Source organism: Brachyistius frenatus, unplaced genomic scaffold (genome assembly GCF_029030835.1).
Source record: "Brachyistius frenatus isolate BFR_SWC_R1_liver_20210118 unplaced genomic scaffold, ASM2903083v1 Contig_95, whole genome shotgun sequence".
NCBI lineage: Eukaryota > Metazoa > Chordata > Actinopteri > Embiotocidae > Brachyistius > Brachyistius frenatus.
The window spans coordinates 1,286,300-1,307,547 of record NW_027210694.1 but is presented as its reverse complement, the minus strand read 5'-3'; the positions used below and the strand labels follow the sequence as shown (position 1 = coordinate 1,307,547).

Genomic DNA, 21,248 nt, shown 5'->3' with positions numbered 1-21,248 from the left:
GCTAATGTTAGCTCGATGAATCAGTTAAAAAAAAAAAAAAAATTGTCTTTAGCTAACTTTTTAAGTATTTGGACTCATTTCATATGAAGAATTATGAAAAAGGGTCCTTAAATATGCTGTTGATGCACATGATATTGTGCTAAAAGGTTAAAGCTGCAAGTATGAAGTTAAAATGTTAATATCTTGATGATTCATCAAAAACAAAAATGGAGATACGGAAACAGCGTTTTGTGCATATATTGTAAGGAAAAATGTCTATTCAGACTTTTTGTAATGTAACTGCTTAGCTTACATGTGTAGCATAATCATGTTTTCACTGGTAAACAACACGAGTTCAGGTCTTAAAGCTGGCGTTTCTGCCAAATCCAATGAAGAAAAGGTCCGACATGTTTTGGTTTAATGCCAGAGTAAGTGGAAAAGATATAATAAGATATGATGTTATTATAAAGACAGGCAAGAGCCTAATTGAACTGATATTTAGTTTTCACAATCTTTAGATTTGCCGTCGTTCATTATAAAAAAAACAATAGCCAGCTCCAGCTAATCTCTCTGGTTCTCACTACAAACAAATCCTTTAATTTGTTAAGTCTACAGCTAACGGTGCTCCTGAAGAGCAGCAGGCTTTTCTACTGCCCACAAACACACTCCTGAATTAAATAAAAGTGAGCTGAAAGTGGTGTTTGCTCTGTATTTAGTTTTCACCGAGTCGTTCACACCCCGAAGCCGGCGAAATTCCACCGGCCGAACCTCCTCTGCCAACATTAAGGGTTTAACAGCAGCTTAGTTGAATTACAGCAAAGTCCTGCAAAGGTTGGAAGCCTTTCTTTTTCCGCAGGTAGAGACTTGCCGCACATTTAAAGGAAGTGGAGGCAGGGCAGCTACACGTCTGGGCTCAGGCAGCCAGAAATCATCAGCACTGATAAGACACCAGGGTGGGATTTTTTTTTTTTCCCGCAGGCCATCAGGGTCAAAGCTGGTTTTAAAAGAAAAAAGGATAACAATCCTTCGCCTTACTTAAGTACCCCAGAAAAAAAAATCTATTCTGTTGGGTGAAAAGGGCAGCGACCCCCCCATCACAGTAGCTGCATGAGTTGGGAGGGTCCATTCAAGACAATGAGGCAGCTCCTATAGGCAAAAAGTATTGGCGACTTCCCATCAATGAGTCAAGCGAAGACAATGGAGCACAGACAACTACGGAGCTCCTTCAAAGGGAAAAGTGCAATACAGTAAACTTAGCATTTCAATGAATCTCTAATAAGAGCAAGTCAGAGGAAAAAAGGCTTTTAAAAGATTGAAGAAGACTGTTTCAGAATCTGTAGCAGTCTATTACAGGCCCCTTTTGTTCTTCTTATCAAGCTGAGTGACTCTTTTTAAGATTTAAAGCTCGTTGTTTCCCCAGGAGCAGAATAAGTCCAAAAGATGGGGGAAAAACACTTGAGATTAACCATTTCACCTCTTTTATTCTCTGATATCCAAAACATCACTTATTACCACAATACGCTTCTTACAAGTCATGAACTAAACAAAACATCCGACATGTAATTTGCTACCCTAAAATATTTCAGACTATTACCGTTTATCTTTTTTTTATTATTATTATTGCTTGTGGTGTCTGTGCAGCATCCTCAAGACAACCCGCGAACTCACCGTGAACTCTGGTTGGTTCTTTGCACCTGTAGCTCCATAATGAAGCTCAGGAATGAAGAGTGATCGCTTAAAAAAAAAAAAGAAAAGAAACGTGGGCCAAAGGGCATTTATTTAACCCAGTGACTCTTATCAACACGCCGTTTTAAATGATCGCTGCCAGGGAAGCCTTTAGGTGGCGGCAAAGAGGTAAAAGGGTCACAGGGTTCATTAAGGAGCAGAGTCTAAAACAAAGTGGTAACTTGCTCATGGGTACTTCAGTAAGTCATTTATTTGTGAAAGGATGTATAAATAAAGGACTGGCACTTTAATCACTCTGCATTTTTGAAGAAAACGAAATAAAACATTATGGTTTTGAAAATAAAAGACAGGTTTGGTAATCAAAGAGGTCTGATTGCTACCTCCTCAAAACTTCAATTTCCTTCCATAAAAAAAATGTTGAATTAGTCATTATTAAAGTGGAACCAGGCCAAACAGGAGCTTCACCTGTTATCCTGTACATGAGGATAAATGCTGGTCCACGGCTGGAAACAAATGCCGTCCGCACACGAAGCGCTTCAGAGTCTAAACGAAGGGATGTGAATGGAAACGGTGGGACTCCAGTTACAACAGGCCGCACGCATGAGTATGTGCACTCATGTCAGCACATGCACGGCTCCGCTGCTTCGCACCAGCTGAGGCGCAGCTGCGTTTTGGAATCGGCTCTTCAGCCCGACGCGAAAGCGACGTCGGGCGTGAAAAGCGCAGCGCCGCCGCGGCCGAGAAGACACGCAGCGCTGTGGGACAAAACCCAAATACATTTGATCCATCTTTAAGGCTCGGAAGCGTCTCCGCAGTCTACATTTTTAAATTGTATTGCACCGCACGAATCCCTCTGAACTCCAAGGTGAAGAGAAAATATGGTATTTTTAAGAGTATGCATGAATTGATTAGATTTCTATGAATATTACAATAATACAAACTGACTTGAGAAGTAGGGATGAGACCCCACTGTGCACCCATATAAGACCAAACCTGTGTTTTTGGCATATTTTAGCTCCTTGTAACTTTTACAATTAATGCAGACACAGTGGTTGAATCTAAGTATCATCGGGGGGGACACTTCATATTTATAATTCCACTGATGTACGGAAACCAAGATAGCAAAGATATGAAACACTGCAAGATGGTTCGTGCCGCAAACTGCTGTGATTTGTGCTTGTTCGACGTGTACGAGCTACAATCTGGACCAGAGGCTGACTTTTCTGTACTAAGTAAGGGATATTATCAGCATCTGCATCCAATGGAAAGTACTTCTTCAGGAGTACCAAAACGTTTTCAACTGACTGCACTTCACAAAGACGTGCAAAATATTGAATATATGAGGTCAAACTGACCCTCAGGAGACTCATAGCAGAGCGGGATAACGTGTGATTGCACGGGCAAATCAAAAGGGAGAAACTCAGCTCGCTGCGTAGCTCCAGATAAGCTGTGAATAAATCACGGGGGGGGGGGGGGGGGGAAACCCTGCTGAACTGTGAGGCAGAGTCAGGTTCAGAGTCCTCCTCACATCTCTGACCTCTATACCGGCCCAAGTCACACCTCACTGCGGAGTCAACAAATGCCAGGCCGCCGCCCTGCGCTCCATATGTGCCAACGAGGCTTCGCCGCAGCGTCGTCCCATCAGCAGGAGGTTGGCCTCTCGATCCCTCTCCGGGGGCTATCATTCAGCAATGCAATGTTTACTGAACCCGGTCTTCAAGCAATTATGTGAATGGGTCTTGTGGAGAGAGGTGGAGGAGAGGGGCGGGGGAGGTGGGGGGGGGGGCCTTCCCTACTGTTCAAACGGTGAAGTGGAGCTGGTGTTTGCGCTGCCTGTGCTTTTTGCAACTCCGTAAGAGTCGCTCATCGACTGGAATGACACACCAGGTAGCTGGATGCGAGAGCGCCACCCGGGGTGGGGTGAGGGTGGGGGGGGACCGCAGACTAAATAAATCATCAGATCCAAATGTCGCAGCGTAAGTATTTAGTAGAGTGTGTGTGTGTGTGTTGGGGGGGAGGGGGGGGGGCAATGAAGGGGTTGAGTTACAGGCAGCAGAAAAAGACTACAATTCCTGCCAATGACACACACATACTCTCTTCAGACTTTATAGTCACCCTTCCCCCAACCAGACACCCCCCCCCCCCCCCCCAATGAAGTCAAGGGCCACTTGTGACCGTCTATACTGGGAGAGATCTCGGGGCCAAAAATTGTCAGCGGCAATGCTCATGGTTGATGTCATAGACCAGAAAACAAAGTGGCCACCAAGAGTTAAAATTAAGACCGCCGACCTTCGAAAACACCAAAATCAAGAGCGGCCCTCATTCGTTTTTTTTTTTTTTTATCGGACATAAAGCTGTTAAACCGGTACCGCTTGCGGTTTCACAGTAGGACACGAGCACTTTTCGTTTCCCATTGGCGAGCTCTTACCCATTTTTTTTATTTTTTTTATTGACTTTGATTGTTCAATTGATTGGTGGAGTTGATGCACATGACCCCTTCTGGCATTCCAGCGCAGGGGGAAAGAAAGACTGCCGTAGAAACACCACTATGTGTTCGGTAATTGAATCAAGAGAAAGTGAGCCTCGCTGCAGTTCAAAGCCGTAATGCAAGAAACAGATGCTTGCGGTTCCGGGATAATTCAATTATGCCGGTATTGTTGGCCCGGCAGTCAATCGAAAGGGCTGCGATAGAAGCGGGTCGAGGCCGTCTGCTGTTGCCTTTTCTAGTGTCAGCACACAACGGATGGTGATGGCCTTCGGGCGGATCGATGGTGCCGAAGATACATGGCTTGTCGGAAGACCCGGGCAACGCTCGCTCGGGCCTCGCCGACACAAAGAGGTCATTTCATTCGGCCCGGCGCTCGATAGCGTGTCGCCGCCGGATGTTAAATATACCTCGAAGTCATAAAAGTATTAACGCCCGTGGCTTTTTCAAAACGTCGGGGCACAATCGGCGCTCGCAGACTTCAGATCCGGCGCGCGGGGATAGATTTACGTCGCCCGCCCCCGTCACTCAGGAAGGGTTTCGCTTCGGATCAAATCAGTGCGGAGGTGTCACGGATATCTCAACCATGACAGCTCTGTTTATTAGAGGGCATAAAGGCGGGAGACCAGATGGGAATTTGCAAAGGCTGGAGGAGGTGGGTGGAGGGGGGACGGGGGAGGGGGGTCTATTCTCAGCAGCAAGGCGATGGTCATCCTAGATATGATTCATACCACAGATATAGAGGACAACACATCTCCTGTAATTACTCTAATATAAATAAGCAACAGTTTATGAGCAGTATACCAAAGGTGAAACAATAATCTCCTAATTGTTTGTGAGTATTGTTTTGCCTCCAACTGTTACTCACGTGGAGAACTGTTGGGTTCCTCCCTAAAAGTTCTGTTGGAAGCACCTTCATATGTGAAGTGCCCTGAAAAGACTTTTGTTGCGACTTGGTGCTATATCGATTAAAACTGAATCGATGATTCAGTGCACAGATTAATCAATAAAGTCATCAAGCTTCACAAAAGTGTTGATTTTCTCCTTTTGTTTGTTGTAAATTAAATATTTATTTGGTTTTGGGCAATGTCACGATGTCATTTTGGACCCCTGGAACTTGTGCTATCCAATAAATCGACATACAATCAATAGATGAATCAACAATGAAGATGGTGGTTAGTTGCAGCCCTGAATGAATAAATCCAGAAGATGGAGCTTTAAAATTTCCAATGCAGTGGATTCTCCTACCCGTAATACATAATACCTCATAAGAGAATTTAACAGAAGAGTTTCATACTTTTATTTGTATTAAGATTATTTGCAACCTAAAGCTTTTTTTCTCCTCCCAAATGAGCACATACTTTTATTCTGAAGGAGCCCACATTCTCCAGGAGTGGTTGTGTGATAAGGCTGATAAAAACTTGTATTTTATATTAATATGATTTCCAACCTGAAGCTTTTTTTTTCCCCCTCCCAAATAAGCACCCATTTTTATTCTGAAGTTAGTTCTGCTTCTCAAGGACAAGTTTACTGATAAGGTTGACAATACTTGTATTTTAATTACCTAAAGCTCTTTCTTTTTCTTTTTTTTCTCTCCCTCAAATGAACACCCGCTTTTAATCTGAAGGAATCCACATTCTCCGGGACTTGTTGACTGATAAGGCTGACAAAAATACAGCAGTCTGTATACATGTGAGGATTCAAAGCGCTAACAAATCATAATTCTTCTCTATTTTGGATCCCCCTGTCATAATCTGCACACATTGGCAGTAACTGAACAGACAGATGCAAAGTGCAGCCTGGCAAAGTTTGAGGAGGTTTTTGGGAGCTGAGGGCTGCAGGCAGACTATGAATAGCTTGTTTCTATGGACAAACTTAGCCTGGCTTCACTCAACAGGAGCTGGTTTGTCGGATTACTTTACTAAAAGCATCTTTACAGCAAAATGCCGATATGTGCGGACTGGAATCTGGTAAACACAGCCCACCTGCATGTGAGCAGCCCCGAACCAAGCACGCCACACCATCCAACATACACCGCACAAATAGAAACATCACTTTGTTTTCACTTCCATTGGACGTAAAGGCACTGATTTATAACTTTTACTTGACCTCTGGATGTGTTTTATAGGTCAGCAACGTAGGTGGAGGAAACATATAATCACCACAGCGGAGGGAGTTTTTTTGTTTTTAAAGTGAAAAGAAAAAGTTGAAAGATGACTTACAGAAACCAGCTGGCATGCGAGTGTCAAAGAGAGGATAAGTCCACAGATCGAGGTGGTCGGAGTGCCCATTTTTCCACCAACCCAGCACAGGCTGCGACTGCTGGGGAGAAAGGAAAACCCGAGGTCCTTCACTCCCTCCCGGCCACTGGAGCGATGCACCTTTTTTTTTTTCTTCTTCTTCTTCTTCTTCTTCTTTTTTCAGACTTTTCTTCTGCGTGAAAAACCCGACTGCTCCTCTGCGCCCCACACCCGGTGGGACTTCATCAACAGGTACAACGGATCCCTTGTTTTTGGTTTTATTTTATTTTTTGTTGATTTTTTTTTCTTTTCTTTTCTTTTCTTTCCTTCTTCTTTAAAATCGGACGTGAGATATCGACTCTACGGGGCTCCAAATTGGCTTCTTTCTTCCCTTCCCCGTGCACTCCCGACTAACTTGGGACTTGTTGTGGGAGCTGCGCGAAAGTCCGTCCTGCAAAGTCACTGGGAGTCCTGAGCGGAGAGAGCTCCGCCGAAAAAAGTAAAAGGCGGAATGGAATCGAGGGAGTGCTGCTGAAAGAGAAGACAGCTAATCCCGGTGTGGGGTGGAGGGGGGACGAGGGGGGAGGAAGAGGAGGAGGAGGAGGAGGGAGACGCCACCTAGTTGGACTCCTCACATGCGTCGAGTCCTGCAGAAACGGACGCTGTAGTCTTCACACAGAGTCCCCCACACGGACAACACTAACCGTGTGGAGGTTTGAAAGTCTTAAGATTGAGGGAAAAGTCCTGCAGTACGCATTTTATTGGAATAAAGGGGCAAAAAACAAAAAATAAATAAAATATCGGCAGCAAAATTGGCTTTAAATAACAAAGATTTGCATTTATGCAAGTTATATTTCTGGCTGGAGTGACATTTGATTTGATTTACTGATGATAAATTCATCTAAATATAAATAATGCACCATATTCGATCGGATAAACAGATACAGGTGTCAAAAAGATGCAATAGTCCTCTTTGGAATGTAAAAAAGTTGATAAAGTAAAGTTAAATACATCAAAATTGTATTTGGGACTTGAATAAATGTGCTAATCAAATGCCATCACTGATATTAGTCATGTAAATTTACTGTCTGTATCAAGGAGGAGTGAAACAGGAGGGTTAAATATTGAAGCCAATTCTCTGTGTAACATTTGTATGATTATTCCTTTTATTACAGACATTTTTACAGGATTACAAGATGACCTAAATTCAAATTGTATTATATTTTATTTTTTACATAGTTAAAACTCGCATAAAAAGTTTAAAAAAGAAGACTGCACCTTAATTTCAGACCTTTCTTGGTGTCTGTTTGGGTGATAAACCTGCTTCATACATGTTGAGAGTACTTTTCATGCCCTCAAGACAACGTGCTTAATGGCATCCCTAAAACTAGTTCCATTCACTCAGTATTAACTCAATATATCAATTTCAATGCAAACTCACACAGTAAAATGTTTGCAATTATTTAAGGACTGAGATATGTTTGATTTGGTAGAAAATAAAACTGTTAAATTCATGATAAGTAGTTGCACCCGGTTTACTTGAGCTTCAACTGCCCTCTGCTGGAGTTTCCAGGTGCACTCGACATGACTTCTCATTGCAGTGGATGTAAAGAGGAAAACTCAATCATCAGGTGAAAATAGAAACACAATTAACATCCCTGCATGCGCTGCTGTCCCATCGGAGACGCGTCCTGAAATATAAAGTAGAAAAACACACGGTGGACCGTCGGGGGGCTGAAGTCAGTAGCTCTGAGGAGGACGGAGGTGTTTGTGTCCAGTCGTGTTTGTAAAGAGCATCACACAGAGGTTTGAGAGAACAGCTGTGGCCAATTAAAAGGCTCAACCCCGAATAGAAATGAAGAAGAGCTGCTCTCATCCGCTCTCCAAAAATAGGCGAACAGAAGAGGCTTATCGGGTTCGGCTGCGATCTGGGGAATGTGGCACCTGTGAGATCTATAATCGAAGTACATGCAAAAGCATTGTTGTAAAAATGTAATTCTGTGTCTCACTTGTGTAATAACCAAGTAAAGACGCCTAAAGAAAGCAGCCAAAGAAGGATGCAGTGAAGGCCCTACAACAAGACAGTGGTTCACGAGCAGGGGTGAAGGCCGCCTACGAGGGGCCACATGCAAATAATGCCCCCCAAAAAAAAGAAGAAACGTTGGTTTTTGTATGTATTCGGAGGTCAAAAAGGTGAAGAAGTGTTGCTAAAAAGATTCAAAAGCCTCTAAAACTTTCCCGGGGTTATAACACATTGGGCTACAAGAGCCGCATATTTAAACTATATCTTAAGAGCAGGAGACTCCGACCCGAAGATCGTGACCTACCAGTGGGACGGGAGCTTCATCAATTGAAAATGCGAAGAAATGCATACAGAAAATAAACATGCACATGCTGTTGAATTCAAGCTGTTGTGATACAAAATGTGTGTTGAGCATCGATTTGTTAGCCCGGCTGTGGATGGCTGGTGACAGTGTCATTGACCATAAAAAAAAAAAAAAGAAGAGCTTTCAGCACCTCGCAGCCATTAAAACAATAATAATAATAAAAAAAAGATATGCTGTACTCAGGAAAAAACACGTTGGTAGTTGTAGCGGTGGCAGAGTGTTGGCCGGTTGCTGATTGGTTCAAATTAACAGGAGGTCTACGCCAACCAGGATGGAACAACTGCAAACGATTCCCTATTTAGGTTTCCCAGACCCAGATATTTACAGAGTGAAATCGGGCTCTGGTTCTCACCAGACTATCAATTTGTTGTTGTTTTCATAAAAGAAGCTTGTTCAGCTGGTTTGGGTGGAGCTCAGCTATGTGAATAAATGTTACTCAAAGTCAAAGTAGCTCTCAGAGGAAAGAAAAAAAAAAGGTTGGAGACCCCTGACTTAGAGAAAGGCCTCGGAGCAGGAAGTGGTTCCTGTGCTCTCTGGAGCCGTCTACAACACAAGAGAGAGATTATTTCTGCGGCTGACCGGTCTCAGACTGTGAATACACACAAGAAGCATCTCGGTGACCGCAGCGGTGCTATTCAGGGACTCCTTCCTCGCCTCCAGTCAGCAGAAAAGTATTGGAAAAATCCTTGTCAAACATGTAAAGTAAAAAAAAAAAGACAAAATTGTTTCAAACCATTATTACAGGTCCCGAGGCCAACAAACTGTTCGGGATATTTCTGCATCTTCCGTTTCTTTGTTGGCAGCACTGACGTCTGCGATTCAACAAACATCTGTTGGTGTTTGGAGCCAATCGAATCTATAAAGTACGTGTTTATTTTCAGTGCTAATACGGTCGATGAGTTTTTCCGTCGGATTTCGAGATCTGACTAAACTGTAAAAAAAAAATAATTAAAAAAAAAAATCGAGACGTCGGGATCAAAACTATTTATTGAGTTTCACGTCAGTACTGAGAGACGTCTCTGTGAGGCCGGGAAGTTCCCTTTATAACATAAAGTTTAGGAGTGGTGTGTGTGATATTAATGCTGCGTGTGCGTGGCCAACTGAAGCCCGACCGTGCAGCTGCAGAAAACAGCTGTGACAAAGACGGACGGATCGGCCAAAGGATATGAAACGGTCCCCCTCTCGGTGAAGGTCGAGGCCCGGGAGAATACTGAGCAGGAATCTTTAGCACTGATATGAAGGTCAAATCTTTCTTTGGTAAAAAAAAAAAAACAACAACAACGCCTTAAATCCCCCCTCTGTAGAGTACAAAACAGATGTCCCGTTGCCGGCTGGTTGCCACGACAACAAGATTCCATCACAGTCAGCGAGAGTATTTTCTCTCCTCTTTTTTTTTTCCTCTCCATCCTTAAGAAGTTCAGTGAGAAACACTGATTAACTGTGATTTACCTAACGATGAGGAGAGAGTGTGTGTGTGTGTGTGTGTGTGTGTGTGTGTGTGTGTGTGTGTGTGTGTGTGTGTGTGTGTGTGTGTGTGTGTGTGTGTGTGTGCGTGTGAAGAAAAGACCGTTTCAAAGCACTGCACTACAACCGAGATATCCTGACTCAGTCCATAAAATGGGTCACAAAGTCCTACCAACTTGATCCGAGTCCGCGGTGACCCAGAAATCACAGAACACAAACGCATTGTTTTCACAGACCGAGCAGCGCCTTCAAATATCTGGTAAAAACATTAAACCGTGAATTATCCAAACAACGCTGGAGATCAAACAGCTTTCATTGCGACTTCCACTTTTATTGCTCTTTTTTTTTTTTTTTATTCTTTTATTACAACTATTGTCGATTGTTCTGAGCGAAACGCAACACACTTGCAGTCGCACTGGGAATAATTCAGCTTCGGCAAAGCTGGAAATTAAAATGTTGAAATGTGAAGATGTCGGCACAAGCTCCAAAGTTTTATGGCGAGTTTCAGAATTGGGAAAGAAAAAAAAGTTATTGCCTTTGTAAAAGCTCACATTTGTCCTGAATCTTCTCTCCAGTTTGCCACAGTGTTTATGATGAGATGGCAAAATTACTGTAATCTCAAAGGCTTCTAACTGATTATATGACATGTATAATATAAATAATATATAATGACTATATTATTGATAATATTTTTACTTTTAAGGTTTTGAGCTTGTCTTAATTTGATTTTCCTGATTTCTAAGTGTCACTTCTGCTATTTTTATCAGGTGTGTGTGTGTGTGTGTGTGTGTGTGTGTGTGTGTGTGTGTGTGTGTGTGTGTGTGTCTATAAAGCGACATAAAATTAAACTTTTATTTAGTGTTAATTTGTGTTCATATATTTTCGACAAATTCAATGATGTGAACGAAATTATACAACTGTCACAATGTCCGTCGGTGTCCTAAAATGTTGTTACTGAAATTATACATGATTTATATGTAGGAATATTAAACGTGTAGTTCTCTGATCGTTGATGAGGCTGAATTAACCACTTCCGTGTTTACATCGCAGTTTGCTGTGATTGGTCCGCGAAAGAGCGCGGGAGAAGGAAAAAAAAAAAAAAAACCAGGGTGCGTTTGATTTGTTCACAGCAGCGCCGCCGCGACTCAACTACTTTAATTGTGCCAGTTACAGTAATAAAATGGCGGCGGAACGAGTGATTAACCGAATAGTCAAATAAACCACGGTGCTTAAATTAATTAGCACAGGTTAAAAAAAAAAAAAAAAAAAATTAAATTATAAAAATTTGGGATTATTTTATATTTTAAGTCTCCTTTTTCTACCATTAGGACTGTTTAAACCTTGAATTTAGGTCATGTTGCAGAAGGTTCTCCACACGTTAAGACGTCATATTTCCGAGGATGATGTGATTCATCCATAAATCCGTTTTTATCTTTATTGTAAAAGTTTGACATCTTGCCATTAGCGCGACACCTTCAGTAAATCCAGAAAGCACGGGGACTTTACTGAGAGCCGGCTCTCTTTGCACTTTACCCACTATGTCAATGACAAAGCTGCCTGCCAGCACCGTGAGACAGCACCTGATAAAGATCCCCTCTGAATGGAGCTTCAAGCTGCAGCCGTGTTCGGCCTCTGGAAAGAGACCCGAGGCTATCAATCACCTGAAATAATAATTCAGCTGTCTTCATTTCACCGGGAGAGTTGAAAGGGTTGATGTGTGTGTGTGTGTGTGTCTCTTTTATCTCGGGCAGGAGAGCTGGTTAGACGCTCACCTCTCATGACACTCCATCAATACTTAAAGCCAGTCATGTTTTTTTTTGATGATGCTGGAGTGAAGGAGGCCCGGAGGCGCTTTGTGGAGGATCTTCTACATCAGAGACTCTCACAGTGTCGTCACGTGTAGGTGCAAAGCTTTGTATTATAGGTGTAAGTATTCTATAAGTATATTATATAGTATAAACTGTGTATTAATATTGTAAGGTGTAATAATTGTTTGGAACGTATTCGACATGACAAACACAGTTAAATGAATTTAAACGTGTTCTCGATTTATTCATTTGTAAACATTAACCGTAAACACGTCAGCTATAATTTAATACTGTGAATACATTATATTTATTTAACAACTTCTGCTGCTGTCAGACATTTCTGCTTGTCTTCAATAGTGCGTTTATCCAATGATTGATGGTTGTGTGAAAATGTTTTAAGTTTAGTGATCGGACTTTTGCAGCATTCGCCTTCCTTAAAAGTTTATACAACAGGTCGGACCGATCGTTCCGTATTCATCGGATCAGTAGTATTTAACTTTTGGGAGGACGCACATCATTTCAAAGAGGAGGTTGGCTCCAGTCAGTGCAGTGTTTCCTGTTAAAAGGGGGGGGGGGAGATAAATAAAAACTTGTAAAATAATAATAATCAGACAAGAAATGCGACGTGAAACGTACCCGTGGTGTCGTAGGGAGGAGACACCTCCACCAGATCGCAGCCGACGAGGTTCAGACCACGACAGCCGCGGATGATCTCGACTCCCTAAAACCAATCGAGAGAACACAAACGCATTAATATTCATACAGCAGAGAGGAAAAATGACTAAACGACTTGTTTCCAGTCGCAGGACTTCAGTTGTGAAAAAAAGAAAAGAAATAACTGCATCTCGGGTACTTTTGTTTTGATTTTTCAAATGTTGCATTTATGAAAGTTTATTCTCTTTGAAACACAGTCAACAAGAAAAAGGTGATAAACTCAAACAAATGATGATTTTATTGTCATTTTTATAAATAAATAAAAATACCAGAAGTCAGAGAGAAAGTAAGTCCAAAGAGAGATGTCAGAGACGGGTGGACAATAATGCAAAACACCTACTTTGTAACCATCCTTTACTTTTTCAACGGAGGAATGATATTTTTGTTGAATTAAATGACTGAAAAAGCTCATTTTTCTTGTGTATTTGTTTATCACCTTCATCCACTGGCACCGTTTCAAAGAGAATTTAAAGTTTGCTTGTCAAAGCCGTGTCGAAAAAAAAAAAAACAAAAACAGCCAATGACTTCCACTGGATGCATTTGTTTTTCCTCACATGAATGTTGTTGTAATTCGATGTGTGGAACTGGTGGAGTAAATGAAAGTCTTTTCACGCCACGTTCACCTGTATCGGAGTGAGCCCTGCTATCTCCGGCGTTCCTGTCCCGGGAGCAAAACCCGGGTCGAGAGCGTCGATGTCAAAACTGAGGTACACCGGGCCGCTGCCCATCTGACCTCTGACCTCCGCCATGAGCGGTGCCAGAGATTTGAACCAACACTCCTCCGCCTGGACTACACGGAAACCCTGCAGAACAAACAGATAAGAAAGGTTTGTTAAAAGACTTTCACTCTTTCTTTTTTTTTTTTGCTTTATAAAGGGACGTTATGCAACGTTATGACTGATTAACAGCACAAGATTACCGTACTGGAGACACGTCCTTCAACCTTTGTCTGTTTCCATATCATTTAAAAACAAACCAGATATTTTATACTGAGTTTATTCAGCATGAATGAATGAATGCAGCACTTAACCTAGAGCGATTATTTGATTAATCTAATCATGATCGATTGTTTAATAATTTCATTTTCCAAGAAAGAAATTGAAGGTTTGATGTTTTTCTTTGCAATATTTTAATTAAAAACAAAAACAAAATTTGGGGTTTTGAACTGTTGGCAGACAAATATTTTAATATCTTGGACTTTTGGAAACTGCGACGGAGGTTTATTTCTTTTTCACTGACATAAAACGTTAAAAAAAAGAAACGAGAATAAATGACAGATTAATAAATAGTTCAAAAGGTGATTTGTTGCAGCACAACATCAATATAATCAGGTCGACTCGCCTCAAAGAGCCATTAGTGGAACCACCGAGGTGTTTTTTTAAATGAACCAGCGATGAGACATAATGACACTTATTATTACTTATACTTTATATTGTTCTGAGTCATGTCCCTGCTGTATGTAAACCACGGCGGTGTGGCAGGGTACCTGCGCCCGGCTCCATTCGTACGAGTCTGGAGAGTAGCCTGAACCCCGCAGGCCGATCTGGACCACCCTGCTACAGTCCAGCAGTCCTTCCTCCACGCAGCGTCTGAACGGCGTCCCGTGGCCGATCTTCTCCCCCAAGACCACGTCGCTGGTGTCGGCATGAGCATCCACGTGGACCAATCCCACCGGGCCGTTCCTGACAAACGACCGCAGACCGGACCGAATGACGGGCGAGGACGCGGTGTGTGAAATGCTTACGAGGCGATTCGTGTTGAATATTGGCGAGGGGCGCGTTAAAGGGGCGTGCCAGCAGTATTACGAGGAGTATTCAGACAGAAATACAGCGGTGTGAAAAAGGGAGCTTCATGACGTCTGATAAAGTGACATTACTTAAACAATGCATCATGGGAAATGTGGGATTTGCAGCCTAAGACTAAAGGTCAGGATCTCTCGGGCCTCTGCTGCGTCTATTTTGACCAATCTTGTTTAGAAAATCTGACTCTTCAACATCAGGAAGTCCAATACTACATTTTTTTTTGAGTGCCTCCTTAAGTCCTACAGCTCATCGTGAAGCAAAGCACATAACTGTCGAAAAAAAAGTTACAGTTTCAGACAGTTCATACTGTCAAACAAAACAAAACAAGTAAATTATAGAGTGGCTCCAGCTTATTAAACCTCAGAATTTAATGCTCTGTTCTGTTATTTAAACTGAATGTCTTCGGGATGCAGTTAAAAGCCAGAATAACTAAAGAGTAATTCGAGATGAATCATTAAGCTTCAGAGGTTTTGTCTGGAACTCGTTCATGTAATCGTAACGAGGGATCATTCAGATCGGGTGCAGCTCCGAGCCATGAAACAAACTTACTTCTCCGCGACAGCCTGCAGGATCGGGTAGGCAATGGTGTGATCGCCACCTGCAGACACCAGCATCTCCTTAACGTCTGACCATAAATTGCACACGCTCTTCACTGCATAGGGCTTCTTTTTTTTTTCTTTCTTTTTTTAAAAATGGCTAATAATTGTGCAGATATTGCAAAGCATGCATATTTTAAAATATAAGGTGACAACTCTGGGACGTGTTGTTTCTCACCCATAGTCAGAGGGATGCAGCCGGCGGCCAGGATCTTTCTGTAGGCCTCCCTGATGCGCCTGCAGGTGTCCTTCAGGTCGTACACGTTCACGTTCACGTCTCCGATGTCCGCCACCATGAGGGACTCGTAAGGTGCTGCTCTGGTGCCGCTGTTGTAAGCTCTGAGAAGGGCAGACTCCACTCGGATCTGCCGGGGACCAAACCTGTGCGGCAGGTGGAGGGAAGAAAGTGGATCATTGTTGTTAACAAAGTAAAAGTGTAGCATTTAAGTATAATGTTGGGGGTATTTTAGTCCGTCCGTACTTCATACTGATATAATACTGCGCCGCTTTTCTGAGGAAAATCGACGCTACATTCATCTGAAAGCTGAAGCTACCGGTAACCTTTCATATAAAAGATTTAAATATGAGACACAAGTTTATAAATACGAACAGTAGCTGAGATACCTTGACAGAATAAAAAAAAATTCGACTTATGCAGGTATGCATTTGACACTTATAATAAATTTGGGTGCAACGACTTTTGCGCTTTTATTTAGAAAAATTCTAAATTCAGGAAATAATTTTTTTTTTTTTTTAAATTAAAAAAAAATAAAGAAAAAGGATTTGTACTTTTACTTTTTTTTTTTTTTTTTTTTAAATACGTCACTACTTCTTCCACCACTGATTTTGAACTCTGCACAGACGTGTCCGACCTGGGAAACACTTTAAAAGAAAAGACTGAAATGATCTTTATCAAACAAAAAAGTAATGGAGGATCTTGTTGCAATGCATAAATCTATGACACATGTGTTGAGAAAACTTTTGACCCAGGCCTGCACACTTCTTAACAGCACCTCGCTCCGGGTCGGTTCGAGGTCCCGGTATCGATTGGGACGCCGACGAACGCTGCATCCAGCCCGTCGGCGGTCTCCTGGTGGGGCAGTTTGGCCATGGTGGGGATCCCGGACACCCGAGCCACGAACTCGGCGCTCGGTGGGACATTGTAGGGTCTCCCCGAGCACTTTCTGTTCGGACTCGCGCACACGCCTCCTCTCTTGTTTCTGTGAAGAGTCCGAGTTTGTGGTGGCCGCGAGGAGAAGAACTCCGCTGCAGCCCCGAAACACGGCGAAACAACAGCGCGCCTTAAATTCACCTTTCTCAGGATTAAAAACATTTTTGTTTGTTTGTTTGTTTGTTTGCTGACTTCTGTATCAGCTGGTGCAGCTGCGAAGGTTTGACAAGAGGCCAGACTGTTACTGCTGCGTTTGGGGGTCTTGCGTCAGCTCGGAATATTCCATTTCAAAACAAACGCGGGTTAATGACACCAAAGTCTGGCAGTATTTAATGTGATTAAATGACCGTGTATACCCTGATTTATCGAATGCACCACGTCCATCCCTCTGTTTTACGCAGTAGCCTACATTACACGTCATATCAGTCGATGGATAAAGTTTATTTTTGGGCGGTGTTGAAAGTTACGACCTGGTTGTGAGCCTGAAGGCAACACGGGTCCGTAAATCAGTAACAGAGCTGGTGGGAGGGGCAGCTGAGGAGGGCCATTTCTGACACAAAGAAAACCCAAAGTGCATAACATACAAAAAGTATACAAAACAATGAGTCAAATTCACTATAATTAATTTGGAGTTTTATATCAAATATTATTAGATACAAAGTTGAATTCTTCAAATTGTACATAGCCTATCCTCATTGACTTAAACAAACTAAACTGTCATATAAACCTAAACAGCCCCACGTGCTACACAGAAAACTGTTGGGGCTATTTGTGTTTAATAATTAAACCCTTATCGGTTTATTATGTTTCTGTTTTGTTTGAGGAATATAAATGAATGTGTTCAACTACACTACTAGTACCGTTACTTTATTAATCGGAGTGACTGTGAATGGTTTTTATTTTGAAAGCACCGGAGCCGTTAAGGGCAGGTCAGGTGAATCTAGGCTGTAAACCACAGGCTGTATATAAAAGCTATGCACATTATGAAACTGTATTCTTGCCTGGATAATGCATTTGTTCCTCGCTGGCAGTTTGAATCTGAGTTGTTTTTTTGTTGTTGTTGTTGTCTCCAAGTCTATAAGGACAAATGGCCACCACAAAAAAAAAAAAAACACAATCAGGACCTTGCAATATCTTGTTTTTTTTCTAAATCCTACTGACAAAATGTCAATCAACAACATTAGCGAAACAAAATGTGCCCAGATCCACAACAAAACTATAGATCACTGTAATTTATAACAGGGCTTAATGTGTAAATTCACATTTTCCCATTGTTGTTTCTTTTTTTTTTTAAATTAGTTGTAGGTTTAGTCGGTGCATCCCTGAATGCATCCCTAAATCCTCCATATGAAGCGGCACTGCGGGACCTGCAGGTCGTATGTCTGATATTTTTGGGAAGGGAAGGAGGGGTGGGGGGGGGGGGCTGCTGGGTGTGAAACGGTTACTGCGGCAGATGGAGGAGGGGCTCTCAGTCCGTGCCTCTGCGCACTCCACCTGTCCTCCTCAAGAGGCACGATGCGGCGCGTCATCACAGCTGCCTCCGCCACCGCGCGCCTCAGACGCAAAACGCTGCTCAAGACTTGTCTCATTACATAATATAATATCGACGAGCCATCATGGTAAGCTCGACTTATATTTCCTACGTTTTATTTGAAGATATTATTGTTTTTAAGAGTCGAACCTGCACCGACGCGTAAAGGAGGTCGTCCTCTGGAGATGTTCTCCATCGTCTTGGGCAGGACGTGGGAAACAAAAGGGTGTTTTCGTCCTGCAGCCTATTATGAATATAAATGATTTAATTGTCCAAAATAAATACGGTGAGACGTTGAAAACTCGTCTGGGTTCGCATTTAACGAGTGAAAGCATTCCTGCACGCAAACGACTAATCCGTTCTCCACATAACCCTCGTAAATCAGCTTAGATACCTTTGCTTCATCGCTGCTTTCCATCTCACTTCGTTTCCAATCTGTCAGCCTCATTTTCTGATCCTCCACGGAGCTGTTACATAAAGGACATTGCATCAATTCAGTGCCTCTTTTTTTTTTTTTTTTTTTTTTACAGATAATTTCATCTCAATTAAGAAAATTCTGCCGTTTTATCCGCTGCATAAAGCACCGCCATATAAATCTCGTCTTTATATGTTGTAAAAGATATAATACAATCAAATGAAGTATAAATTCCCTTGCACGTAACCGCAAAGGAGGATCTGAGCGTGTCGTTTTAAAGGGACAGCACGCTGCAACGCGCCTGACCCAGATAATCCCCTTCTCTACACTAATCCTATGCGCAGGTGGCAGTTTATTGCAGGGTCTTCTGTAAAATAACTGACAGACTGAACCTCGGTTATCACAGAAAATAGACGATGCAGTTGTTTAAAAAAAAAAAAAAAAAGGAAAAAAAAAGTGTTTAATCTTCTCTGTTTAATTAGCAGCATTTTTTTTTTCATCTGGAGATCAGCGTCTTTCGTCACAAGCCAAGACTCGCCTTTTTTTTTTTTCTTTTTTCTTTCTCTAATCCAAATCTTCTCTCTCTCTCTCTCTCCTCCAAACCCAGCGTGAGTGTATTTCCATCCACGTTGGTCAGGCCGGAGTCCAGATTGGCAATGCCTGCTGGGAGCTTTACTGCCTGGAACACGGGATCCAGCCCGACGGGCAGATGCCCAGCGACAAGGCCATCGGCGGAGGGGACGACTCCTTCAACACCTTCTTCAGCGAGACCGGCGCTGGAAAACACGTCCCCAGGGCCGTCTTCGTGGACCTGGAGCCCACCGTCATCGGTAAACCCCCGGAACTATCACTGCTGCTTCTTAAACGCGTTTAATCCGAGGCTTTAATCACTTCTGATTGCTTCTGCCTCCTTAGATGAGGTGCGCTCGGGGACGTACCGCCAGCTGTTCCACCCCGAGCAGCTGATCACCGGCAAGGAGGATGCCGCCAACAACTACGCCCGCGGACACTACACCATCGGCAAAGAGATCATCGACCTGGTTCTGGACAGGATCCGCAAACTGGTGGGCAGAAGAGAGGAAGAAGAAGCACAAACGATCTCCTGTAACCGTACCTCGTGTCTGACCGCCGTCTCTCCCTCTGTGTCCTCAGGCCGACCAGTGCACCGGCCTTCAGGGCTTCCTGGTCTTCCACAGCTTCGGCGGCGGCACCGGCTCCGGTTTCACCTCCCTGCTGATGGAGCGTCTGTCCGTCGACTACGGCAAGAAGTCCAAGCTGGAGTTCTCCATCTACCCGGCGCCCCAGGTGTCCACCGCCGTGGTGGAGCCCTACAACTCCATCCTGACCACCCACACCACCCTCGAGCACTCGGACTGCGCCTTCATGGTCGATAACGAGGCCATCTACGACATCTGCCGAAGGAACCTGGACATCGAGCGTCCCACCTACACCAACCTGAACAGGCTGATCAGTCAGATCGTGTCCTCCATCACCGCGTCCCTCCGTTTCGACGGCGCCCTCAACGTCGACCTGACGGAGTTCCAGACCAACCTGGTGCCCTACCCCCGTATCCACTTCCCTCTGGCCACCTACGCCCCCGTCATCTCTGCCGAGAAGGCGTACCACGAGCAGCTCTCGGTGGGCGAGATCACAAACGCCTGCTTCGAGCCGGCCAACCAGATGGTGAAGTGCGACCCTCGCCACGGCAAGTACATGGCCTGCTGCCTCTTGTACCGTGGCGACGTGGTGCCCAAGGACGTCAACGCCGCCATCGCCACCATCAAAACCAAGCGCTCCATCCAGTTCGTGGACTGGTGCCCCACCGGTTTCAAGGTGGGCATCAACTACCAGCCGCCCACCGTAGTTCCCGGCGGAGACCTGGCCAAGGTCCAGAGGGCCGTGTGCATGCTGAGCAACACCACCGCTATTGCGGAGGCCTGGGCTCGGCTCGACCACAAGTTCGACCTGATGTACGCTAAGCGCGCCTTCGTTCACTGGTACGTAGGCGAGGGTATGGAGGAGGGAGAGTTCTCCGAGGCCAGGGAGGACATGGCCGCTCTGGAGAAGGATTACGAGGAGGTCGGAGTCGACTCCATCGAGGGCGAGGGAGAGGAGGAAGGTGAGGAGTACTGAAAAAAAAAAAGGGACACGAAGGAGCCGGTCGAACGTGAAACACCAACGAGTTCCTAAATACACTCCAAACAGAAATGTTTGCCTATTAATTACCAGTTTGACTGTAAATCACTTAATGCCAGCTCGGCTCTGTCCTAAATAAAGTTCCCGTCATGTGAAGTTGTTTGTGTTTTTTTTTATAAAACTATATATTTTTTTTTACTTACGTTTTATTGTCCAGGTGATAAACATGAATTACTTTAAAGAGTTGCTTGCGCTCCAAATATCTTACTCTCGTAATAATACGTGTCAAATACAGAAACATGCAGGATGATGCACTCAAAACGGTCCAAGAAATAAGTGTGAAACGCTGGAACGCTTTCCACCCCAAACGGTCGCCATCTTGGCTAAGTAGCGGGAAGGGGGCGGGGCCAGGGGGCGGGGCCACCGACGTAGAGAATTTTCAAATTAAGGCGTCTGAGGAAGCTGCGGCTCTTCCTGTTCCTTTATCGAGTGTGTTAAGCAGATGGCACAAAAACAGGTTGATTTCTGGGTAAAGTAGTTAAAGCTGCAGATATTTTGGCTCGCTGCACAAGTAACATGTAAGAGCACCGTTTGTTAGTGTACTGAGGGACGTGCGTCATTTAAAACACAGCAACTGTCTCTGTATAAAGTAAGTAACGTCACAAACCTGCGATTTCTACAGTGATGCTTTTAGTTTGTCTTAAACCTTAAGAGAAAAAAAAAAATTCCACAGGAAATCTGAGAGCTGGAGGAGAAAAACATTCAGGATCAGGCCTGCAGCGACGTGTAGTTTCAAAACCTCCGTCAGGGCAAGTAAAACCCGGAGTTTGACTT

The 21,248-nt window shown here is 43.6% G+C and overlaps 3 protein-coding genes across 7 annotated transcripts in view; 1 reads left to right on the top strand and 2 right to left on the bottom strand.

Moving 5' to 3' along the window:
• hspg2 (heparan sulfate proteoglycan 2) overlaps positions 1-6,954 on the bottom strand; it is a 95,407-nt gene extending 88,453 nt beyond the window's left edge. For all 4 annotated transcript variants that reach the window (XM_069710855.1, XM_069710856.1, XM_069710857.1 and 1 more), the window contains exon 1: positions 6,373-6,954. In XM_069710855.1, coding sequence (XP_069566956.1) covers positions 6,373-6,441 — 69 coding nt within the window. In that variant the 5' untranslated portion in view covers positions 6,442-6,954. The remainder of the gene's footprint in view (positions 1-6,372) is intronic.
• Positions 6,955-11,511: 4,557 nt separating this feature from the next.
• On the bottom strand, positions 11,512-16,548 carry agmat (agmatinase (putative)). 2 transcript variants are annotated; one of them, XM_069710939.1, is made up of 7 exons: positions 16,175-16,548; positions 15,405-15,542; positions 15,115-15,150; positions 14,250-14,445; positions 13,387-13,566; positions 12,686-12,770; positions 11,512-12,605 (listed from the first exon to the last, which is right to left on the bottom strand). In XM_069710939.1, the coding sequence occupies exons 1-7, from the start codon at positions 16,492-16,494 to the stop codon at positions 12,532-12,534; spliced, it is 1,029 nt and encodes a 342-aa protein (XP_069567040.1). In that variant the 5' UTR covers positions 16,495-16,548; the 3' UTR covers positions 11,512-12,531. The 2 variants fall into 2 exon arrangements, with proteins under 2 accessions (XP_069567040.1, XP_069567039.1); XM_069710938.1 differs by having other exon boundaries at positions 15,115-15,163; positions 15,340-15,542; positions 16,175-16,539.
• A 1,314-nt stretch (positions 16,549-17,862) lies between these two features.
• Positions 17,863-20,570, top strand: LOC138628102 (tubulin alpha-1B chain). The gene is made up of 4 exons (XM_069710927.1): positions 17,863-17,951; positions 18,886-19,108; positions 19,194-19,342; positions 19,431-20,570. The coding sequence occupies exons 1-4, from the start codon at positions 17,949-17,951 to the stop codon at positions 20,409-20,411; spliced, it is 1,356 nt and encodes a 451-aa protein (XP_069567028.1). The 5' UTR covers positions 17,863-17,948; the 3' UTR covers positions 20,412-20,570.
• Positions 20,571-21,248: the final 678 nt, after the last annotated feature.